Source organism: Odontesthes bonariensis, chromosome 2, assembly GCF_027942865.1.
Source record: "Odontesthes bonariensis isolate fOdoBon6 chromosome 2, fOdoBon6.hap1, whole genome shotgun sequence".
Taxonomy (NCBI): domain Eukaryota; kingdom Metazoa; phylum Chordata; class Actinopteri; order Atheriniformes; family Atherinopsidae; genus Odontesthes; species Odontesthes bonariensis.
In genome coordinates this window covers 1,778,923-1,798,206 of record NC_134507.1, presented here as the reverse complement: position 1 = coordinate 1,798,206, position 19,284 = coordinate 1,778,923, and the positions used below count along the sequence as shown (strand labels likewise).

Below are 19,284 nucleotides of genomic sequence, written 5' to 3'. Positions count from 1 at the left end.
TCCTGGAGAAGGCGATGAAATTATCCGAGCTGAATGCACCACCGGATGATGTCACTGATCCAGACACGACGGCGTGTGCGTTTCAGACGAATCTCGGACTGCCACAGCAGGTACAAGGACGCGATGGTACTTATATCAGCCATGGATAGCCCCTTGAGCTATTCACTCGTTTTTTACTCGCGCGAAAGAGGCGTTTGAGGCGATGGAATTTAATTTACACCTGCGGCAACGATCGCGCAATGAAGGCGGTGCGAATATCGCATAGCGTTTGGTGTGAACGCACCGTTAGATTCCATCATACTTGATTTTGGCCTTGCTGTGTGAATTTTCAAAGTCTAGACCTTCTTTCTGTGTATTTGCTGGGCATACTTGTCATACTAGACACAGCTATGTTATAACTAATTCTTTTTAACTTTGCTATCTTCTGCTTTTGGATGGCACGAGCCACTACAACCCTGAACACGTAATATGGGCTTCCCCTGTGTTAAAAGTCAGCAGCCGCCACTGACGTGCACGTTCTACATTAAAATTAATTAAATAAATACGTAGGAACTAGGAACCAAAGTTTACACGTCTCTTTCCGCGAACCCCGCGGATTGTCAGACCCCTACAATCTGTGGATTGTCATTGGTTTTCACCGAACCGCGTCATAGCTCATTACCATAATATTAGCTTGAGTTTAATCGCTGGAATCCACTCTGCTCGCCCAGTTCGCTCACCCTCCATAGAGAAATAATGATTTCCGGCGCTCAGTTAGCGTAGGTCGCTCTTGGTGTACACAAGGCATTAGGAGTGAGTGTGAGCGTGTATGGTTGTGTGTCTCCTTTGTCTCTGTGTGGCCCTGTGATGGACTGGCGGCCTGTCCAGGGTGAACCCCGCCTCTCGCCCATTGACCGCTGGGATAGGCTCCAGCCCCCCCGCGACCCGACCGACGGATTCAACGGTATAGAAAATGGATGGATGGATATATTTATTCTGAAATCACTGAATTAATTTGTCCTTTATCCATTTATTTATTAATGTTTTCTTTTTTGTAAGAAAGACATCATGAACATATGTCCTAAAATCTGTGTTTCAGTTGTCTTACTTTGTGTCTGAGGGTCCAGCTTCATCACTGAGGTCTGGAGGATGACCCATGGACCAGTTACTCTTCAGAGACAGACAGTTGGATGTTGGAGACTCTGCTCTCTGTCTGTGGTGCTGACCTCTGCAAACACAAACATGCTGTTATTCATATGCATTCATTCATATATTGATATTTCTGCTTTCCTTTGCAACTGCATTCATTTAACTTTGTGTATAGACCCCTGTTTATTTACTCTGACATTTCATCTTTGATTTGTTTTATTCGTTTAATCCTTCATTCATATATTTATTCTACTCCGGCTTCCTCCCACCGTCCAAAAACATGCATGTTAAGTTAATTGGTGTCTCTAAAATCGTCCTAATGCTGCGTGTACACCAAGGGCGACCTACGCTGCCTGGTAGCGGAGGTAGCTGGAGAAGCTTCGCTTGAGAATTCGCTTTGGTAGCTCTTTTTGTAAGAAAGACATCATGAAAAGTCCTGAAATCTCTGTTTCAGTTGTCTTACTTTGTGCCTGAGGGTCCAGCTTCATCACTGAGGTTAGGAGGATGACCCATGGACCAGTTACTCTTCAGAGACAGACAGTCGGATGTTGGAGACTCTGCTCTCCGTCTGTGGTGCTGACCTCTGCAAACACAAACATGCTGTTATTCATATGCACATACACAGAAAAATATTCACTTCACTTACAGAATGATCCAATAACATGGCCGCCGGTGCGATAACGGTGAGTCTCTGTCCAGCAGACTGGAGTCAAAGAGAGACTCCTCAGTAGCATCTTTATCAGAGACGTGTCAGCCACAGTGAATGTTTCTGAGCCTAAAACAGGGATTGATTCCTCTAAAGCGTGTTCCTGTTTACTGTTAAAGATTAAAAACCAACGTTTAATCAGAATAATCTCTGAAATATAACAGATTTCCCTGCCTTTTCCTACACCTGTACGTTATATGAGTGTGCAGGGTATCAAATTCCTGAAGCTAAATCAGCTGATGTCTGTATGTTCATATTCACATCCACATACATCTTAGAAAGGGTTTTAAAAACTAACTGCAGTCATTTAACCACTCAAAAGCATTTTAGAGGCTGGAAGACAGAGACTGAACTCAGACATTTCCAGGAAGCCCTCTGACTGTTTCAATCTCTTTTCTGTTTGTTCTTTACTTGGTTCATTTAAAACAGGCAGAATTCAGTCTGACAGAATAAGTGTGAAACCTCCTCACGTGCTTTAATAAAATACACCATCACACACAGATCACATCTCCTCCTGCTGGCATTCTTTTTCCTTTTTGCTTTTCACTCTGACAGAATTAGAGGTTGTGATTGGTCAGCTGATGCCACCTCCTCATGAACATGAACACGCTCATATTCAGTCAGAAAACCTGGGCTGATAACCAGCATCCTACTACAGCTCAACAACATCTCCGTTGTTAGGGTGAGTTAAGCCAGATCACCTAAAAATAAGGTTAAAGTCACCTTGAATATTTCCAACCTGCTTCACACCCTGTTTGGGTTGCCAGTATACGTTGCCATGGTGATATCCCAGATAAGAAGCTGCCCCCCCTCCCATGAGCAGTTCTCTTACTTTGTGTCTGATGGTTCTGGAGGTCTGGATGGGTTCCTGTTGGCAGAGCGACCGCTGGATGCTGCAGACTCTGCTCTGTCCATCTTCTGGACTTCAGTCAGTCTGAGAGAAGAAAAGAATGAAGACAAACACGTCTGTTCAGGTCTCACAGCCAAACTGAAACAAGCTTTAACCTCCTGCTTTTCTTTCTGTTCCATGTCAGAAAGAACTTTTAGAGAAACGAGACGTCAGTTGTTGCCTTCTTCATCAGTCAGACCAACAGCTGCCTCACATCCAACACTCTGAACTAAACAGTGAATGAGAAAGCTGAAACAATCTGAACTTGATGGTTTTACACCCGAGTTGGATCAGTTCTTTGTATCAGAGCCGTCCGATCAGCTTCGTTTCAACACAGCAGAAACAAGCTGCTGAGTTCTGTTTCTTCTTCCTCTGCAGTCCACAGAGAGGAAACCCACTCAGAGACTCTGACAGTGAAATAAGAAAAAGGTTGTTCGGTGGCGTAGTGGGTTAAGCAGCCGCCCCATGTACAGAGGCTACAGTCCTCACTGCAGCTGGCCCCGGTTCGACTCCCGCACCGAGCGGCCCTGTGCTGCGTGTCTTTCCCCTCCCCCTGCTTCCTGTCTCTGTCCTAACATTAAAGGCATAAAAAGCCCAACAAAATACTAAAAAAAGGAAAAGCAAAAGTTGTTCACACTCACCTGATTCTGACCTCAGGTTTCCTCCTGCTGCTGTCCACTCAAAATGGAGCCTGAACTGTGACGGGTCATGCGCACAAGCATCGCCTCTTTGTAGTGAATCAGAGTTTTTTTCAGTTTTAACCCAGTTTTTTTCCATTCGCTGCTTTGGTTTCACTTTGAGTGGTCAGTCCCAGCTCGGGTTACGACAGAGCTTTGTTATGATTGGCCAGCATAGCGACCAGCATGCGGCATTCACGTGAGAATTAAGGAAGTGTAAACAGAGAGGGGGGGCGGGGCAGACACACCACTTGACTCCACTGCAAGTGAAGAGAGAGACAGAGCGGTGAGGACTGAGGAGCGTGTGTGCGTCTTGCATTGTCGTGTAGTTTACTAGGACACGAGAAAGCGAAGCAGCATCTGGCTGCAGTTTAAAGATATTGGGAACAACAGAGCAGAGTGCCTTCACTGCAAAACGAAGGTCACTATAAGAGCAGGTTCCACCACAAACCTGCATAGACATATCAGAACTGTCCATCCTACAGTGCAGTTAGAGGAGAGAGGGCAAGCCAGCTCACCATCTACTGATCCTGGTGTGTCTCATACCAAAACAACAGCTGCTGCAACATCTACTGCCATCCCCATGCGTGCAAGTATAACCCCTCCTACTGCAACTCAAAGCAAAATAAGTCCGTTTTTACCTAAACTGATGACCCCAGCCAAACAGCAAAATATTGATGATGAGTTGGCAAAAATGGTAGCTTCTGATTTTCAACCCTTTTCCATTGTGGAGGACAAAGGAATGAAAAACTTTGTCAAAGCCCTAAATCCCACATACACTTTAACCAGTAGAAAAACACTTTCCCAAACAATTATCCCAAAACTATGACACAGAACGTGCATTATGGCAAGAAAGGGTGAAAAAAGCTCCATCAGTTTGCCTGACAACTGACTGCTGGACCTCCAGAACAACCTGCTCTTTCATGTCTGTCACTTGCCACTTTATTGAAGATTACAAGATGACATCTTTCCTTCTGGACTGCTTCGAGTTCACCGACAGACACACTGCAGAAAACTTGGCAGAGGAGCTACTAAGAGTGGCAAGTAGAGGACAAAGTGGTGTGCTGTGTGAGTGATAATGCTGCAAACATCACCAAAGCCATAAAAATGTTGAAGTGGACCCATCACCCATGTCTGGCGCGTACACTAAACCTGGTGGTTAGATGCTCTGAAGGTGATCAAAGCAACCGTGGATAAGGTGAAGGCTGTTGTGGAGTTTTTCCACAAAAGCACAGCAGCAGCACAGAAGCTAACGTCCACACAGCGCCAAATGGGGATTCCTGACCTGAGGCCCAAACAAGAGTGTGCCACCAGGTGGAACTCAACATTTTATATGTTGAAACGAATGCTTGAAATAAAAGATGCCATCATCTCCACCCTGGCCCTCATCAACGCATCTATTGAGCCATTAAGCCAAGAGGAATGGGAGCTGGTGAAAGAGGTCTGCGCCGTCCTGACACCATTCGAGGAGGTGACTGTGGAGATAAGTACAGACCGGTACCTAGAACCGTTGAAGCATTGTTTTCTCTACTACTATTCAGTCACTATTATACATTGCAAACACAACACATACAGTATAATGCATCACGTATAATATGTCACATACTTTTAAAAAACTAAATTCTAAAACAAACAGTCACTGCATGGAACAGATCAGTGTGTGGATGCAAAACAATTTCCTCCAGCTAAACTCAGACAAAACTGAAATCATTGTCTGTGGCCCCCAGAAACAAAGAGAAAGTGTTATCAGTCACCTTGAGACTCTCTCTCTAAAACCTAACTATCAGGTTAGAAATCTCAGGGTAATATTGGACTCAGACCTGAACTTTAACAGCCACATTAAATCTGTAACATCAGCAGCTTTTTACCATCTAAAAAACATTGCCAGAATCAAAGGAATAGTGTCTAAAGCAGACTTAGAGAGACTGATCCATGCGTTTGTCTCCAGCAGGTTAGACTGCTGTAACGGCCTGCTCACTGGGCTCTAAACGGGCTGTAAGACAGCTGCAGTACATCCAGAACGCTGCTGCTCGAGTCCTGATAGAACCAGGAAATACGACCATATTAGTCCAGTGCTCAGGTCTCTGCACTGGCTTCCTGTCGCTCAGAGAATAGACTTTAAAACAGCTCTGCTTGTGTACAAGTCTCTTCACGGTCAAGCACCAAAGTACATCTCTGACATGTTAAAGCCATATGAACCAACTCGGGCTCTGAGAACCTCAGGGAGGGGTCTCCTGCCTCAGGGAGGGGTCTCCTGCCCCAGGGAGGGGTCTCCTGCCCCAGGGAGGGGTCTCATGCTGGGGCCCAGAGTCAGGACTAAACAAGGTGAGGCTGCGTTTCAGTTTTATGCCCCTAACATCTGGAACAGTCTTCCAGAAGATGTGAGACAGACCTTAACTCTGACAATGTTTAAATCCAGGCTGAAAACAGTTCTGTTTAGCTGTGCATATGACACCTGAAAGTATTTTATCTGCACTCTTTGCTTTTTAATTAATTAATGATTATTTTAATGGGTTTTTAATTTCTTTATTTTATTTTTTATTTCTTTTTAATGATTTTATTGCCTTCTTGTGATTTTATGTAGCTGTGAAGCACTTTGAATTGCCCTGTGTATGAATTGTGCTCTATAAATAAAATTGCCTTGCCTTAAAAGTTCCTGTTTTCTCTCCTTCAGCTATGTCACAGCCTCGAAAATGCTCCTGCTTTGCAAAGGTCTGCAGCGGGTGACAGCCGAGAACCAACAGACAGTAACTGTGCAGAAAGTGAAGGAATTAGTTGCAGCTCTTTGTTCAGCCATGGGCCGCACATTTCTGCGGATGGAGTACAACACTGTCCTTTCAGAAACGACCTTATTGGATTTAAAAAGGTTTAAAAAACTTGCCTTCAGTGATGGTAGAGCTATTGATGAAGCTCTTCAGAGGATTAGTGCAGCAGCAGCAGCAAAATGCCCCCCCAGCAGCCAGCCAGCTCCACCATTAGAGGGCCAAGTGGAGGAGGAGCAGCAAACCTCTGCCGTTTGGAGGCTTTTTGATGCTTCACGGAGAAATCCAAAAGCTGATGCTGTAATGGAGGTGAGGAGCTACCTTGAGGAGCCCCTCATCCAGAGAGCAGAAGACCCACTGAGCTGGTGGCAGGCCAAGGCCTCAGTCTTTCCACGCCTGGTGAAGCTGATGGAGGCGAGACTATGTATTGTTGCCACATCAGTTCCTTCTGAGAGAATCTTCTCCAAAACAGGGCAGATACTCACGGAGAGGCGAAATCGCATCAGCCCATCCAAGCTGAGGCATCTGATCTGCCTGAATGCCAACCTGCCCTGAGGACTAAAGATTCTTTCGGTCAAGTATATATTCCGATGGTTCCACTACATTAAAGTGGCTCTTATAGTAAGCTTTTCGCCTCCAAGCACTGGAAAGTGGACCTTTATCTCCAATTGCTTTTTTTAAACAGGGTTTGTCTCACAGAGTGCACTGGCTAGCTTTTCAACAGCTGACGGGTCAAACTGGCATCCATCGTCTTGTAATACTTAGCTAAAAGTTTTTTGGGTAATTGGCAGAGAAAGAGAACCAATCAAAAAGTTTAACTCCTGTAAAAGCTCATATACAGCTGCATTAGACACAAGAAAGATGTGTTCCAACATAAGGAGCACTGAAGCAATTTTAAGCTCAATATCCTTCTCCAAGTTTTCATAATCCTCTCTGTCAAAAGCAGAATTTAATTTTACATTACTCTCTATAATTCATTCGACATCGACGAGATGTCATCTCAGCTTTTGGATATCATGAATAAGATTTTGATGTGGGTTTTTTTTGCCACGTTGGCCAACATAAAGTGAATCATTTGAACACAAAATTCATTCAAATGTAGCCAGCCCTCTCTAATTTTTTATCTATATATAAATATATATATTTCACTGATCCCTGTTCTGTGTAAAACTAAATTAAGATAAAGTTAAAATGAGACATTACTATCACTATTTTGGGCTTGCATACCTTTGTTGTTGCTGAAGTGAAAGTATGCAGGTTCACAGATTAAACCAGCTGCCTGGGCTGCCTCCACACAGGACTGTCCCTCTGGCACAAGAAGTCAGAGAGCTGAGAATACAGCGGGCCAGCTGGGGGGAGCCGTCACATTGGACACCAAGCCAAGGGTTGTGGAACTGACCAGGGTCCCAGCCAGAGGTCATATAATCCTTCTGCCATCAGCAGAAGCCCCTCTGGAGAGGTTGACAGGAACCAAAGGAAGCTCTGCCGTACAGAAGTCCTGAGGGTTACAGATATGTTAGAGTAGGGCTGTCGCGGTGAGGGAATTCCCACCGGGGTGACTCATAGCCGCTAAACAGCGCGGTATGCGGTGATATCGCATTTTTGTTCATTAGGCTACTTTCCACGACATGCAATGTTAGATGAAAATCGAGCGCATAATCAGTCTTTTTTTCCCAGCGATTCTGACATTTCACTTTGCTTTGCCTGTCATTTACTCGCTCACAGACCAACATAGCGGAGATCAAGCAGCGCATACCCCAGTTCTGCATTGTTGCCAGTGCCACATGGCAAATATCAACATTGTTGCAGACCTGCGCACGTTTCGTTTAGTAATGACGGAGAAAAACGAAGCAGATCAGGGCAGCAGTTGAGCTCACGTGTCCGGGATACAGTTTTTTTTTAACAGACTGCCGCCGACCAACCAACCCCGGCACATTTTTTAAACTTTTTTTTTTTTTTTTTTTTAATAGTTTCACCTACACAGCTTTGTTGAAATGATCAGGTATTTCCCAACAGCAAATGTGCACACCAAGCTGTGGTTCTGTGGTTTATTGTTGATATTAGACGGTCGCATTTACAACGTTAAACATGGATAATAAGGGAAGATTCAAAGCCATAAAGTGTCCGGACTAGGCAGAGGAGTAAAGCCGAGATAAAGGTAGGCCACTGCATTTTATTTTAACTTCTATTGCTACGACACTGAGTAGGCATATTCTTGTAATATCAGCTGCTGAGGGAGAATGAGACTACAACGAGTAGCATGCAGACGTGTGTGCGTGTGCGGTGCCTATATGAAAAAGATGACGACAGAAACGCGGCACCTCGCTATGTTAATGTGTTTCTCCTGCCTTGAGGGGAATATACAATGTATAATTATTACTGTGCTGGCTTTAAAAAGTATCAGTTCTGTCAGTCGCTTTGTATCTACTGTGCAGTCTTAAAAACTCGTTCAGTTTCTCGAGTTGTTCTGCGCGTGCAAGCGGGCGTGCGGTGGGCGGTGGTGGCGGTGGCGTGGACACGCACCGCGGTGATTGCATTTTGCGGTTATCGCGACAGCCCTATGTTAGAGTTAGTTTGTGCAAACATATTGTGTCTTTCATCATGTTTACAGCGTTCATCTGCATCTATGTTCTGAAATATATGTATTCCAAATCTGAGCAGGTAAACAAAATCTTCTCCAGTTTCGCCGTTAACCTCAAGTCCTTTGAAAGCAACGCAGGTGGAAGCAAATGCCGGCTTCCCGGAAACACCACAGTTAAAGCATCATTAACTCATCAGGCCTGGACTGTCCCCTGGACTCCATCGACGATGTGGGTGAGAGGAGGATGTTAGCTAAGCTGACATCTATCATGGACAACTCCTCTCACCCATAGACATAGAACACTAGACTGAGTATTGGCTGCTGAGACGCAAGAAAAACGGCCGCCATCTTGGAGTGGTGAACGTTGAGAGACCACACCAGAGACACTGACAGGATGCCGGCTGGTGCGCTGCGTATTCCTGCTCAAACGAGAACGGTAGAGATGAAGAAACAAGGGATAACTTTTCACAAGTAAGATTTAACATTACCGTGCTATTGTTTGTATTTTGTAAACAGCATATTATCATATTACCAGAGAGTTGAGTAGGAGCAAAGATACTGAAATCGTTAACAGCTATCGACCGTTGTAGGTTAACAGAAGAGTATAACTATAGTAGCTACAATTGCTTGGCGATGAAACTGATTAAAACATGACATGTTTGAACAACATAAAGTTGAAACAAGTGATTGAAGATAAAAATTGTAAAAGCCAATAGGAGTAAAATTTCAGTCCACACTGAGTTGTTAGGTAGCAACTGATACCAACTGCAACTTGGTCAGCAGCTAACGTTAGCGTTAGACCATGCGCGTCGAGAGACCTGGTCATTCGGGGCTTCAGCCCCGAATCTCCGGGCTTCAGCCCCGAATCTCTCTGGACTGACATAAAGAAAAATATGTATAATAATAAGAAGAAGAAGAACGAAGAAGAAGAAAAAGAAGGAGAGCTCCGTCACGGGACCACACTTTGAGCGGTCATAGACTACCGCGGCGCTGCTGTCATCATGCAACTTTGTAACCAGCTCAGACCGCAGGATTCTGAGGCGCGGTGAGGAGCGGTGATGCGGTGCGGTGAGGCGGCGCGGTGAGGAGCGGTGAGGCGGTGCGGTGAGGCGGCGCGGTGAGGCGGCGCGGTGAGGAGCGGTGAGGCGGTGCGGTGAGGCGGTGCGGTGAGGCGGTGCGGTGAGGAGGCGCGGTGAGGAGCGGTGATGCGGTGCGGTGAGGCGGCGCGGTGAGGAGCGGTGAGGCGGTGCGGTGAGGCGGCGCGGTGAGGCGGCGCGGTGAGGCGGCGCGGTGAGGAGGCGCGGTGAGGAGCGGTGAGGCGGTGCGGTGAGGCGGCGCGGTGAGGAGGCGCGGTGAGGAGCGGTGAGGCGGTGCGGTGAGGCGGCGCGGTGAGGCGGCGCGGTGAGGCGGCGCGGTGAGGCGGCGCGGTGAGGCGGCGCGGTGAGGAGCGGTGAGGCGGTGCGGTGAGGCGGCGCGGTGAGGCGGTGCGGTGAGGCGGCGCGGTGAGGAGCGGTGAGGAGCGGTGAGGAGCGGTGAGGAGCGGTGAGGTGAGGCGGTGGCCGCCGCGCGAGTGAAAATATGCGATTCGCGCGAGTTCAAAAAATCCAACTTTGGCGAAATATTCGCGCCAGACAGCCTATCAGCGTTGAGATTCTGGACGACAGTGACGTGGAGACAGATGGACAGGCGCTGTCTGTGACATGCAGATGGGACTGCAGATGGAAATTAGCTTCTAAGCTACAATCTGGTCATCTCTTTACTTTGTAATTAATGTACTTTGCACATGGTCCCTGACTAAATAAAATAAAAAAATTAAATCACCGCCTTCTCCAGGAGTTCCGTCTGGATGACGGCCGCCTCCAGCGGCACCCCAGGCCCACCAGGACCCAGCCCGACGACCCGCTCGGGAGGACCGGCGCCGCGATCTCTCGGCAGGACACCAAACTGGGTCTCGGCGAGCCCGAAACACCGCTGGAAGCGGCCGCCACGGGAGGATCGGTGCCGTGATCTCTCAGCGGGACGCCGGCTGCAGGCGCTCCGCAGCTGGGCCGCGGCTCCGTTTCAGCTGCGGGGCGCCTGTGGCATGGTGTCCTGCCGAGAGATCGCGGCGCCGGTCCTCCCGAGCGGGTCGTCGGGCTGGGTCCTGGTGGGCCTGGGGTGCCGCTGGAGGCGGCCGTCATCCAGACGGAACTCCTGGAGAAGGCGATGAAATTATCCGAGCTGAATGCACCACCGGATGATGTCACTGATCCAGACACGACGGCGTGTGCGTTTCAGACAAATCTCGGACTGCCACAGCAGGTACAAGGACGCGATGGTACTTATATCAGCCATGGATAGCCCCTTGAGCTATTCACTCGTTTTTTACTCGCGCGAAAGAGGCGTTTGAGGCGATGGAATTTAATTTACACCTGTGGCAAAAATCGCGCAATGAAGGCGGTGCGAATATTCGCATCGCGTTTGGTGTGAACGCACTTAGGCTAACAAAGACACAATGTCAGCATTTGGATATATGGATCTCGGCATTTTATCAAAACATGAATGCCAACATTGTCACACCGCGGTGAGGTGGTTTTATTTTGGGTTTTTTTTTTGTCTTGTCATTTCCTGTTTTATTTTGAAGAGTAACTCTCCTCTCGTTTCAGGTCACTTGCCCTTCCTCATGTGTCACATGTTGGAGTGTCTTCCCTGATTCTGATTGTGTCCACCTGTTCCCCATTGCCCTCATGTGTCTTATAGTCTGCGTCTCCCTTTGTCTTGTTGCCAGAGTGTTTCGTTCTATCGTTCATGCCAGGCCTTTTCATAGCTCACAGCCACAGAAGTTAATCGTTATAGGAGAAGCTCATTGTTATAGCCTCCAACCCTTTAGGAGTGTTTTTTGTTCTTTGCGCTTTAGCCATAGAAAACAGCCTCCAGTTTTTAAGGAGAGAATTTCAGTTTTCTTACAGATCCTGTTCTTCCTCCATCTGGAGCGAATTTTTGTTGTGACTTTTTTCATAGCCCCCTTTGTTTATTTACTAAAAATAAATTAGTTTGAACTACGCTACTCTCTGCATCTGAGTCCTCCCATTCCTTGGTCCTTGTCAAACATTCACAGCTCGGCATTCAACATGTTAAGCAGCTGGTCATGAACTGTGTTAAATTTTCATTTTAACACCCCCTTTTTTTAAAAAAAAAATCCCGGGGGAAAAACCCCCTGACCCCTGTTAAAAATTATTTTCATGTCTGGGCTACAGCCCCGAATGTTTGCTCAAGCTACAGACGCCCCTGCGTTAGAAAATCAGATGGACAGTGGATAGTATATTATAGCTTTCCAATGCTATGTTGTGTGTTACAAAATGCGTGAAAACCCCCTTCCAACCTTACTTGACGCCTGTAGTGGAGTAATGTTGGGATTAGTGTTGAACTATTACATCTGAATTGACTAGCTGTCGACTGCTGTTCCTAGACCCACAGTGTTTACCTCATAAGCTCTGACTGGCCTTAATTCTGTGCAATATGAGCAGTTCAGTGTAGTAAACCCCCAACACACACACACACACACACACACACACACACACACACACACACACACACACACACACACACACACACACACACACACAGTCACTGAGTATGTTGAAATGGGGAGTGGGGATGCACATTAAAAATGATGAACCAGAATGTATGTAAATGTATGTAACCAGCACTGACCAAGACTACGTCTGACACTTTTGAAGGTTTCCCAAAGATGACAGCTTGAGGAAGAAGTGGGAAGTGGCTTTGAGGAGAGAAGGATTCACTGCAACGAATAATTCAATACTCTGTAGTCAACATTTCAAACAGGCTGATTTTGATCGAACGGGTCAGATTGTCCGACTACGTAATGGAGTTATTCCATCCCTTTTCAGCTTTCCAGTTCACCTCCAAAAAGTAGGTGTATCATCATAAGGCTATTGGCATTCGAATACATGTAAATATTTTATCGTCAAATATGTATATTGTTGCTGCTGTTGCATTATGTTTTGTGCATAATGTTTCTTCAATTCAGCTGGTGAAGGACAGGACTACATCTACCTCCAGAAGAGCTGAAGAAAGCCTGTTCATGGCCTCTGAGGATTCCCCGGAAATGGCAACCTCAAACCAACAACCTCAGCCTAATGAGGTGAATATTTCTGTTTTAAACATCATATCATAATTAGTGCAGTACCCATACAAACAATGTTTTCCAAGAAACTTGTCATGTTGAATTGGTGATGATGTAGATTCAGGGCCGTGAAGTTAGTATAGCCTTTTTTCCTCAAAGGAATGTTGCAAAGTAATATTAGTTAAGCGAAATAACAGGTTGGGGTTGCAGCTGATGACATTGTTAGGCGCACTGCATACCCGTGCCTTTTGCTGTTGTTGCAAAATTATATTTTTGTCCAAAACCCACCAAACTTTGCACTGTACTCACGCACACCAGTAGCAAGATTCATGCCAAATTTGCGGTCAGTCCGAGACTTATGCATGGAACAGACAAACTGGTGGACAGAGTGACAGACAGATGTTGCATCAATAGATAGATAGATAGATGTTCCTGGACATATAAAAATATCATGTGTTTCGCTGCCACTCATTAAAGGGGAACTCCGGGGCATTTGAAGCGCGTTTCCATTGGTAGAGGTTGTCAAATACTGACAGTAGGACACAGAGAGGTGCGTATCTGCGCTCCCTGTGTGGAGATCGCTCTGTCCGCACAGCATGTCATGCGAGGCTAATACGTGGTGGCTAAGGGGCAAATGCTAACCCTTCCACGTAAAACAACAACTTGCACACTGCAGAAACGTCACACCACTTTATAAACCATCCGACAATAAAGTCACAAGCCTTACCATCAAAACCATATGCATGGTTCTCACATTACTGGCATGGGGACGTTACAAAACAACTTTATAAACAGCATGTCACTCACCGGCTGGTTGTAGGCTCGCGCATGTGAAAGCCCAAAAGAGTCGATGGAGGATAATCCCATATACAAAACAATTATCTTCTCTAGAAAAACTGCGTTCAAGTATTTAAAACATTACAACAATACATGCCCAGTAATATTGTTTTAATGTTTTAAATACTTGAACGCAGTTTTTATGATATGTAACCCTTAAAAGTTTTGGTGAAAAAAAAAAACTTAATTAAAAAATGTATGAAAATCTGGTGAGCTGTATTCACTATGACCTTTTTATGGAGTTGCAGTTGAATCAAACAGGCAATGCATGACCTTGCAATAGGTTTCTGGCAAGCTGAATGAAATATAGGTCTATAACAGTGTAGTGTGAATGACAATAAAATAATAAACAAAGGATTGCAGTTAATGCACTTATTATATTATTCACATCCATTTTATTGATTATAGACCAAAAAAAATCTGCTCTCCACATTTGTCTCAACCAGGATTCAATAGAATTCCTCCCCGTCTTTCTCCTTTTTCCCCTTCTTATGGACAAATGTTTCCCAGGTTTTGCTTTAAGGTGAAGTAGTGATGTATGGTACAATGGGTCAAAACACAGCTTCTAATCAAACAATTTGCAAAATTTTGCTCTAAAAACAAATAATCATGTGTCCTTTATCATAACTTCGCGCATGACAAAAAAAAAAGACGTGAAAATTAGTGGTATGTAGTGAGTCATTATTTCTAAAATGTTCTGACCATTCATTTCTCCTGCCAAAGCGATTACACGGAGTGGAACGCATCACCACTCCAAGATGGCGGCCCGCGTCTGGTTAGCGTGTATTGGCAGAACGTCGGTTGCTCAGTCTAGTGTTCTATGTCTATCCTCTCACCCCTCCATGACACTGGGGGGTCCCTGTACAGCTCCTTCAGCAGCAGACTGTTACACCCACGGTAGAAGAAGGGGAGGTTCCGCAGGTCCTTCATCCCGGCAGCTGTCAGACTTCAACATATGCACCCACTGATCATGTTGTTGCCTTCCCATGATAATCATATAGAGAGTTTTCTTTATCCGTATTATTTATATTTTATCAATTTCAACTTCACAATGTGAATATTATTTATACTAGGTCACTTTACTTTTTGGTCGCTTTACTTTTTAGTTCTTGCTTTTTCTCGTTTTCTAATTTCTTGTTCCATGTCTGTTGTTGCTGCTGTGACAAGTTAATTTCCCCGTTGTGGGATAAATAAAGTACAATCTAATCTAATCTAATATCACCCCCCACATCAGCCATGGCCGTGACCGCATGAACTGTGCGCGCAGACAGGCATGTGAACCAACGGTCATGTATAAATGCGCGCGCCCGAAGTAGAAAAGAAGACAACCGACCCAGCTTGCTAAGATAATGGGCTAATTTATAGCCATTTATATGTATATGTATATATAAATATATATCTATATATCTATATATATATATATATATATATTTCTTTTTGCTAAATTATAGCTAACACTAAGCCAACACCAACACTGTATGAATACACAACTGTAAGCTACCGTTACGATATTAAACCCAGAGAGCAGGAGAGCTACTAGCCCCGCTAGCTGTCTGGGATGCTAGCAGGTGTTCGTGGCGGGAACTTACTAAACTAACTAAATTTACTCAACTACTACAATTAAATCATTTGTTTTTCCTCTTACTAACCTTCAAAAACGATGGAGGCGGTGGTAATTCGGCATCTATTTTCTTTCCCAAGTTGTCAGAGCCGAGAGAGTGGCGGGCAGCCCAACTGCCGGTAGAAAGTTCTGGAAAGTTCTAGAAGGTTCTGGGGAAGGCGGAGACGTCATGACGTCAGACGCACAGCATCACAGTTAGCTTAAAGTCTACTTCAAGCTCAGTTAAAGGTGGATTTCAGGTAGAAAAGAGAGCAAGAGAAGCTCAGCTGTAGACTTTAAAGTACAACACTTACACAGAAAATAGGAGCCTTTAGCTCAGCTGGTGCAGGAGCTCCATGAACTGAAGCTGTAGGTCCTCACAGGGCCGCCACGGGTCCCAGTCCCGGGTCTGACTCTGGGGTCCCAGTCAAAGCATTTGATCAAATTAATTATGGCGCCATCTGCTGGCCACCCTTCAACACAGCATTTAAAGGGCCGGGTGTTATAAAACAGAGACACTGTTCTGCAGAACAATAAAGGTTCCATGTGCATCTTTAAATGTTTGACTGTTTTATTAGAGACATTAATAATATACTTGTGTTATAACGTGATTGTGCCATCATAAAATGCTGTATGTAATAGAGATATGCTTTAGTAAGATTTATAGAAAGGTTGAAAGATGTTTATGTAACAACAAGATGATTTCAGCTGAGTTGGGCTTCAGTCTGTTCCTCTTCTTTGTTACGACCCCTCCAGCTTTTCACTCGGCACAGAAGTAGCTGGCACATCCTCCTGACTGCCGGGACAGAAAAGTGTTGCCACATCACTATTTATTTCTTATAATAATAATTGTGTGACATAGAATAGAATTGAAATACTTTATTACTCTCATAGGGAAACAGAGAAATACCATATACATTACATATTAGAAATAGAATAATTAATATTATTAGGTATAAAATAAATAATATTATAAATAAATGTACACTGAAAAAAGTGACTTTTTGGTGAAGTAAACTCTATTAGAGTAACTGTCGTAATTTCTACCTTTTATTTTTAAAATTCAGTAAGAACTAGAGCTTCTTAAGTAAAATTAAACATTTTATTAACGTAATACATGAATTATGGGGGAAGAATAAGTTTTACTTAAGTTTCCTCATACAATTTAAATGTTTAATAGTTGTATGTACATAAACCTAGAAATACTACAGAAACTTTACTCTGAAAGTGTATCGTTAAAATCTACTAAGTTACTTTACAACAGCAAATACTACAGATATATCACATTTACCTAAATTAAGTTCCTGCTAATGAAAAACAAGTATACTTTACGTAATTTGTTTAAATAAATATAACTTAAAACTTAGATGTAATTAAATGTTACTTAATATCTTCAAAACTGTTATGTTTTATGGTAAGTAAAATTGACTTGATACTGCAGCATTAAATATTACTTAAATCATTTGAGTGGAAATACTTACAAAGGGTTTTTTAAGTAAATCTTATGAGTTGTTTTTTTCAGTGTGCTAATATCCATCTTCCACGTGTTTGTTGTGGAAACTGGATTCAACGATAACAGCTCATGTATGCTGAGGCATTATAGAGCGCTGCATGAAAGCAACGAGACCAACAACAGTGAACCGAGCTCAGGTCAGCCATTAACAGCTCGATCATTCAGAGCTTCATATGTGAGGCGAAGAATCTTAGATTCTGTTCTGAGTCTAACAGGGAGCCAAAGAAGAGAAGCTAAAACTGCAGAGTTTTATAGTTTTTATGACCCCTCAACTGCAAATTTGAGGGAAATTCAGAAGTGAAAATAGAGTCCAAACAAATCAAATCCAGTTTTCATGGATGTTATGATTGAAGAATGGTGGAAAACCTGAACACACACCAAAGGTTACACATTTATTCAGATCTACACCTAAAAGAAAAGCAGAACAGAAGCATTTCTTTATTTTTGTACTGGGCTGAAACTGGACTTCTGTTGGCTCAGCTTACAGTTGAAAGTCTTCAGATGTTATCACAGAGTGAGGGAGAGGTGGCTGATGTGGTGTGTGTCAGAAGAAGAATGAACACAGCTGCAGGGTCAGAGGAACAGTTGTTTGGTCCAGTTTTCACAGAAAGACATGCTCCATGAGCCGCCCTCCATCCAGGTCTGGTGAGCGGACTCCAGTCCCGCTTTGGTTCAGCAGGACGGACCTCACAGTCCGGCTCAGGTCCTCCCGCTTCAGCCCGGAGCAGAGCGACGCCACGTCCGTCCAAACGTCCACCGAGGAGCCGCCGTCCTCCAGGATCACGTCCTCCAGCCCCTCTGAGAGGAGCAGAGACACAGCAGGGTCAGACGCCACCTGGACTCAGCAGCTTAGCTTCTGGGGACCTTAAGTTAAGATTTATTTTCAGGGTCAGGGTTCCATCCATCCATTTTCTACACCCGTTTAATCCGATTCAGGGTGGAAGCGAGGCTGAAGCCTCTCCCAGCTGCCACTGGAGACAGGCAGGAGACACCGTCCAGTTCAGGATTCCTTCATATAAAATCCTTAAAAGCATTTTACTAAACAGTGTCCAAGGTTTGGACCTTGGACTTGTTCTTTAAGAAATGCTTAGAAATATTTCATCAGTGGCACAAAGACCTTAGCGACCAAGTTAAGAGAGACTCTGGAAGGTACCTCCAACTGTGCGTTAAAGGGACAGTTTGCCTCTTCTGACATGAAGCTGTGTAACATCCCATATCAGCAGCATCATTTCTGAACATCTTCTTACCCCCTGCTGCGTCCTGTGAGCAGAGTTCCAGCCTCGTTTTGGTGCTGATGAAGGTAGTCCGGCTAGTTGGCTGGGGTTTAAAAAATAAAGCCTTTTGCTTCTCAAAACAATATGCGTTCAACAGAGTAATACATTTGCATCACAAAATGGTTCTCCAGGAAAAAGTCAGACCTCACAATCTCTTGGCCCTATTTTCTCTCCCTTCGTATCACTGCCTGCTGTGCAGACCGAAGTGCAGACCGAGCAGTCCCCTGCTTCCAAACAGTAAACACCGTAACAGGCGCGGCTGTCGGCTGAGTTCAATGTGAGTTCTGTGTCAGGATACACACATGTGCACACACACGCACACACCTGCATGATAATAAATAAAGTAAAGAAATAAGAGAAGAAGAGACGCAGGTGCCTGCTGTACGTAGCAGAATTAGCACACATTTCCCATCATGCCTCTGGCTGCCACAGCATCCCAGTGAAGCTGAATAATCAGAAGCAGCCTGAGTCCCAGTGAGAAGGGACGAGTCCTCCCAGCTGGGGAACCGGAGGGAGCAGCAGCACAGCTGCTTTCCTGCCGTTTGCTCTCAATTAAAAGCCACTTTCAAGCCGTTTCCAGAAATGAACACAACCGTGAGTCAGCGGTCAATAGAGCGCCAGGTATGGTACTAAGCTGGATGGGGTACGGGTTCAGGGTACGGTTCTGTAGGAGCCATTTTTTTTAGTTTAAATTTTTTTAATTTTTTGTTTTTTTTAAAACTGGGGAAAAAAACTAAAATTATGTATATATATTTCTTTTTTAATACTTAAAATTATTATTATTTTTTTTTAATTAGATTTTTTGTTTTTTAAAAAAGTTAAAAAAATAAAAAAATAAAAATTTAGGCTGTTGTGCCTTTAATGGAAAGTTCAGAGAGACAGGAAACAGGGGTTAGAGAGAGGGGAAACAACACGCAGCAAAGGACTGTCCGATGTGGGACTCAAACCGGACTGTAGCCTCTGTACATGGAATAGAATATTCTAACAGAACCAAAGTCATCTGTAAACACTGCCAAGTTGAATTGTCTTCTCAGCGTAGTAGTTCCAGTCTAAAATATCACTTAAAGGCAAAACACACAACTGATAGCAGCAAGTCATTCAAGGAAACAGACAGTGGAGCGAGGCTTCTACATAAAAACTACAGAAAGATGCTGATGTTAAAAGTGTGTTTGCACAACAAATGTTATGGCA

The 19,284-nt window shown here is 44.5% G+C and overlaps 1 protein-coding gene across 5 annotated transcripts in view; it reads right to left on the bottom strand.

Annotated features, from left to right (window-relative positions):
* LOC142388616 (NACHT, LRR and PYD domains-containing protein 12-like) overlaps positions 1 to 19,284 on the bottom strand; it is an 83,917-nt gene that overhangs the window by 12,881 nt on the left and 51,752 nt on the right. The window contains exons 1-4 of one of the 5 annotated variants that reach the window (XM_075474109.1): positions 3,365 to 3,574; positions 2,667 to 2,768; positions 1,592 to 1,711; positions 1,088 to 1,207 (exon numbers count right to left, since the gene is read on the bottom strand). In XM_075474109.1, coding sequence (XP_075330224.1) covers positions 1,088 to 1,207; positions 1,592 to 1,711; positions 2,667 to 2,749 — 323 coding nt within the window. In that variant the 5' untranslated portion in view covers positions 2,750 to 2,768; positions 3,365 to 3,574. Of the gene's footprint in view, positions 1 to 1,087; positions 1,208 to 1,591; positions 1,712 to 2,666; positions 2,769 to 3,364; positions 3,575 to 19,284 lie in introns of those variants that run through there. The other 4 variants (XM_075474090.1, XM_075474080.1, XM_075474098.1 and 1 more) reach the window with 4 other exon arrangements.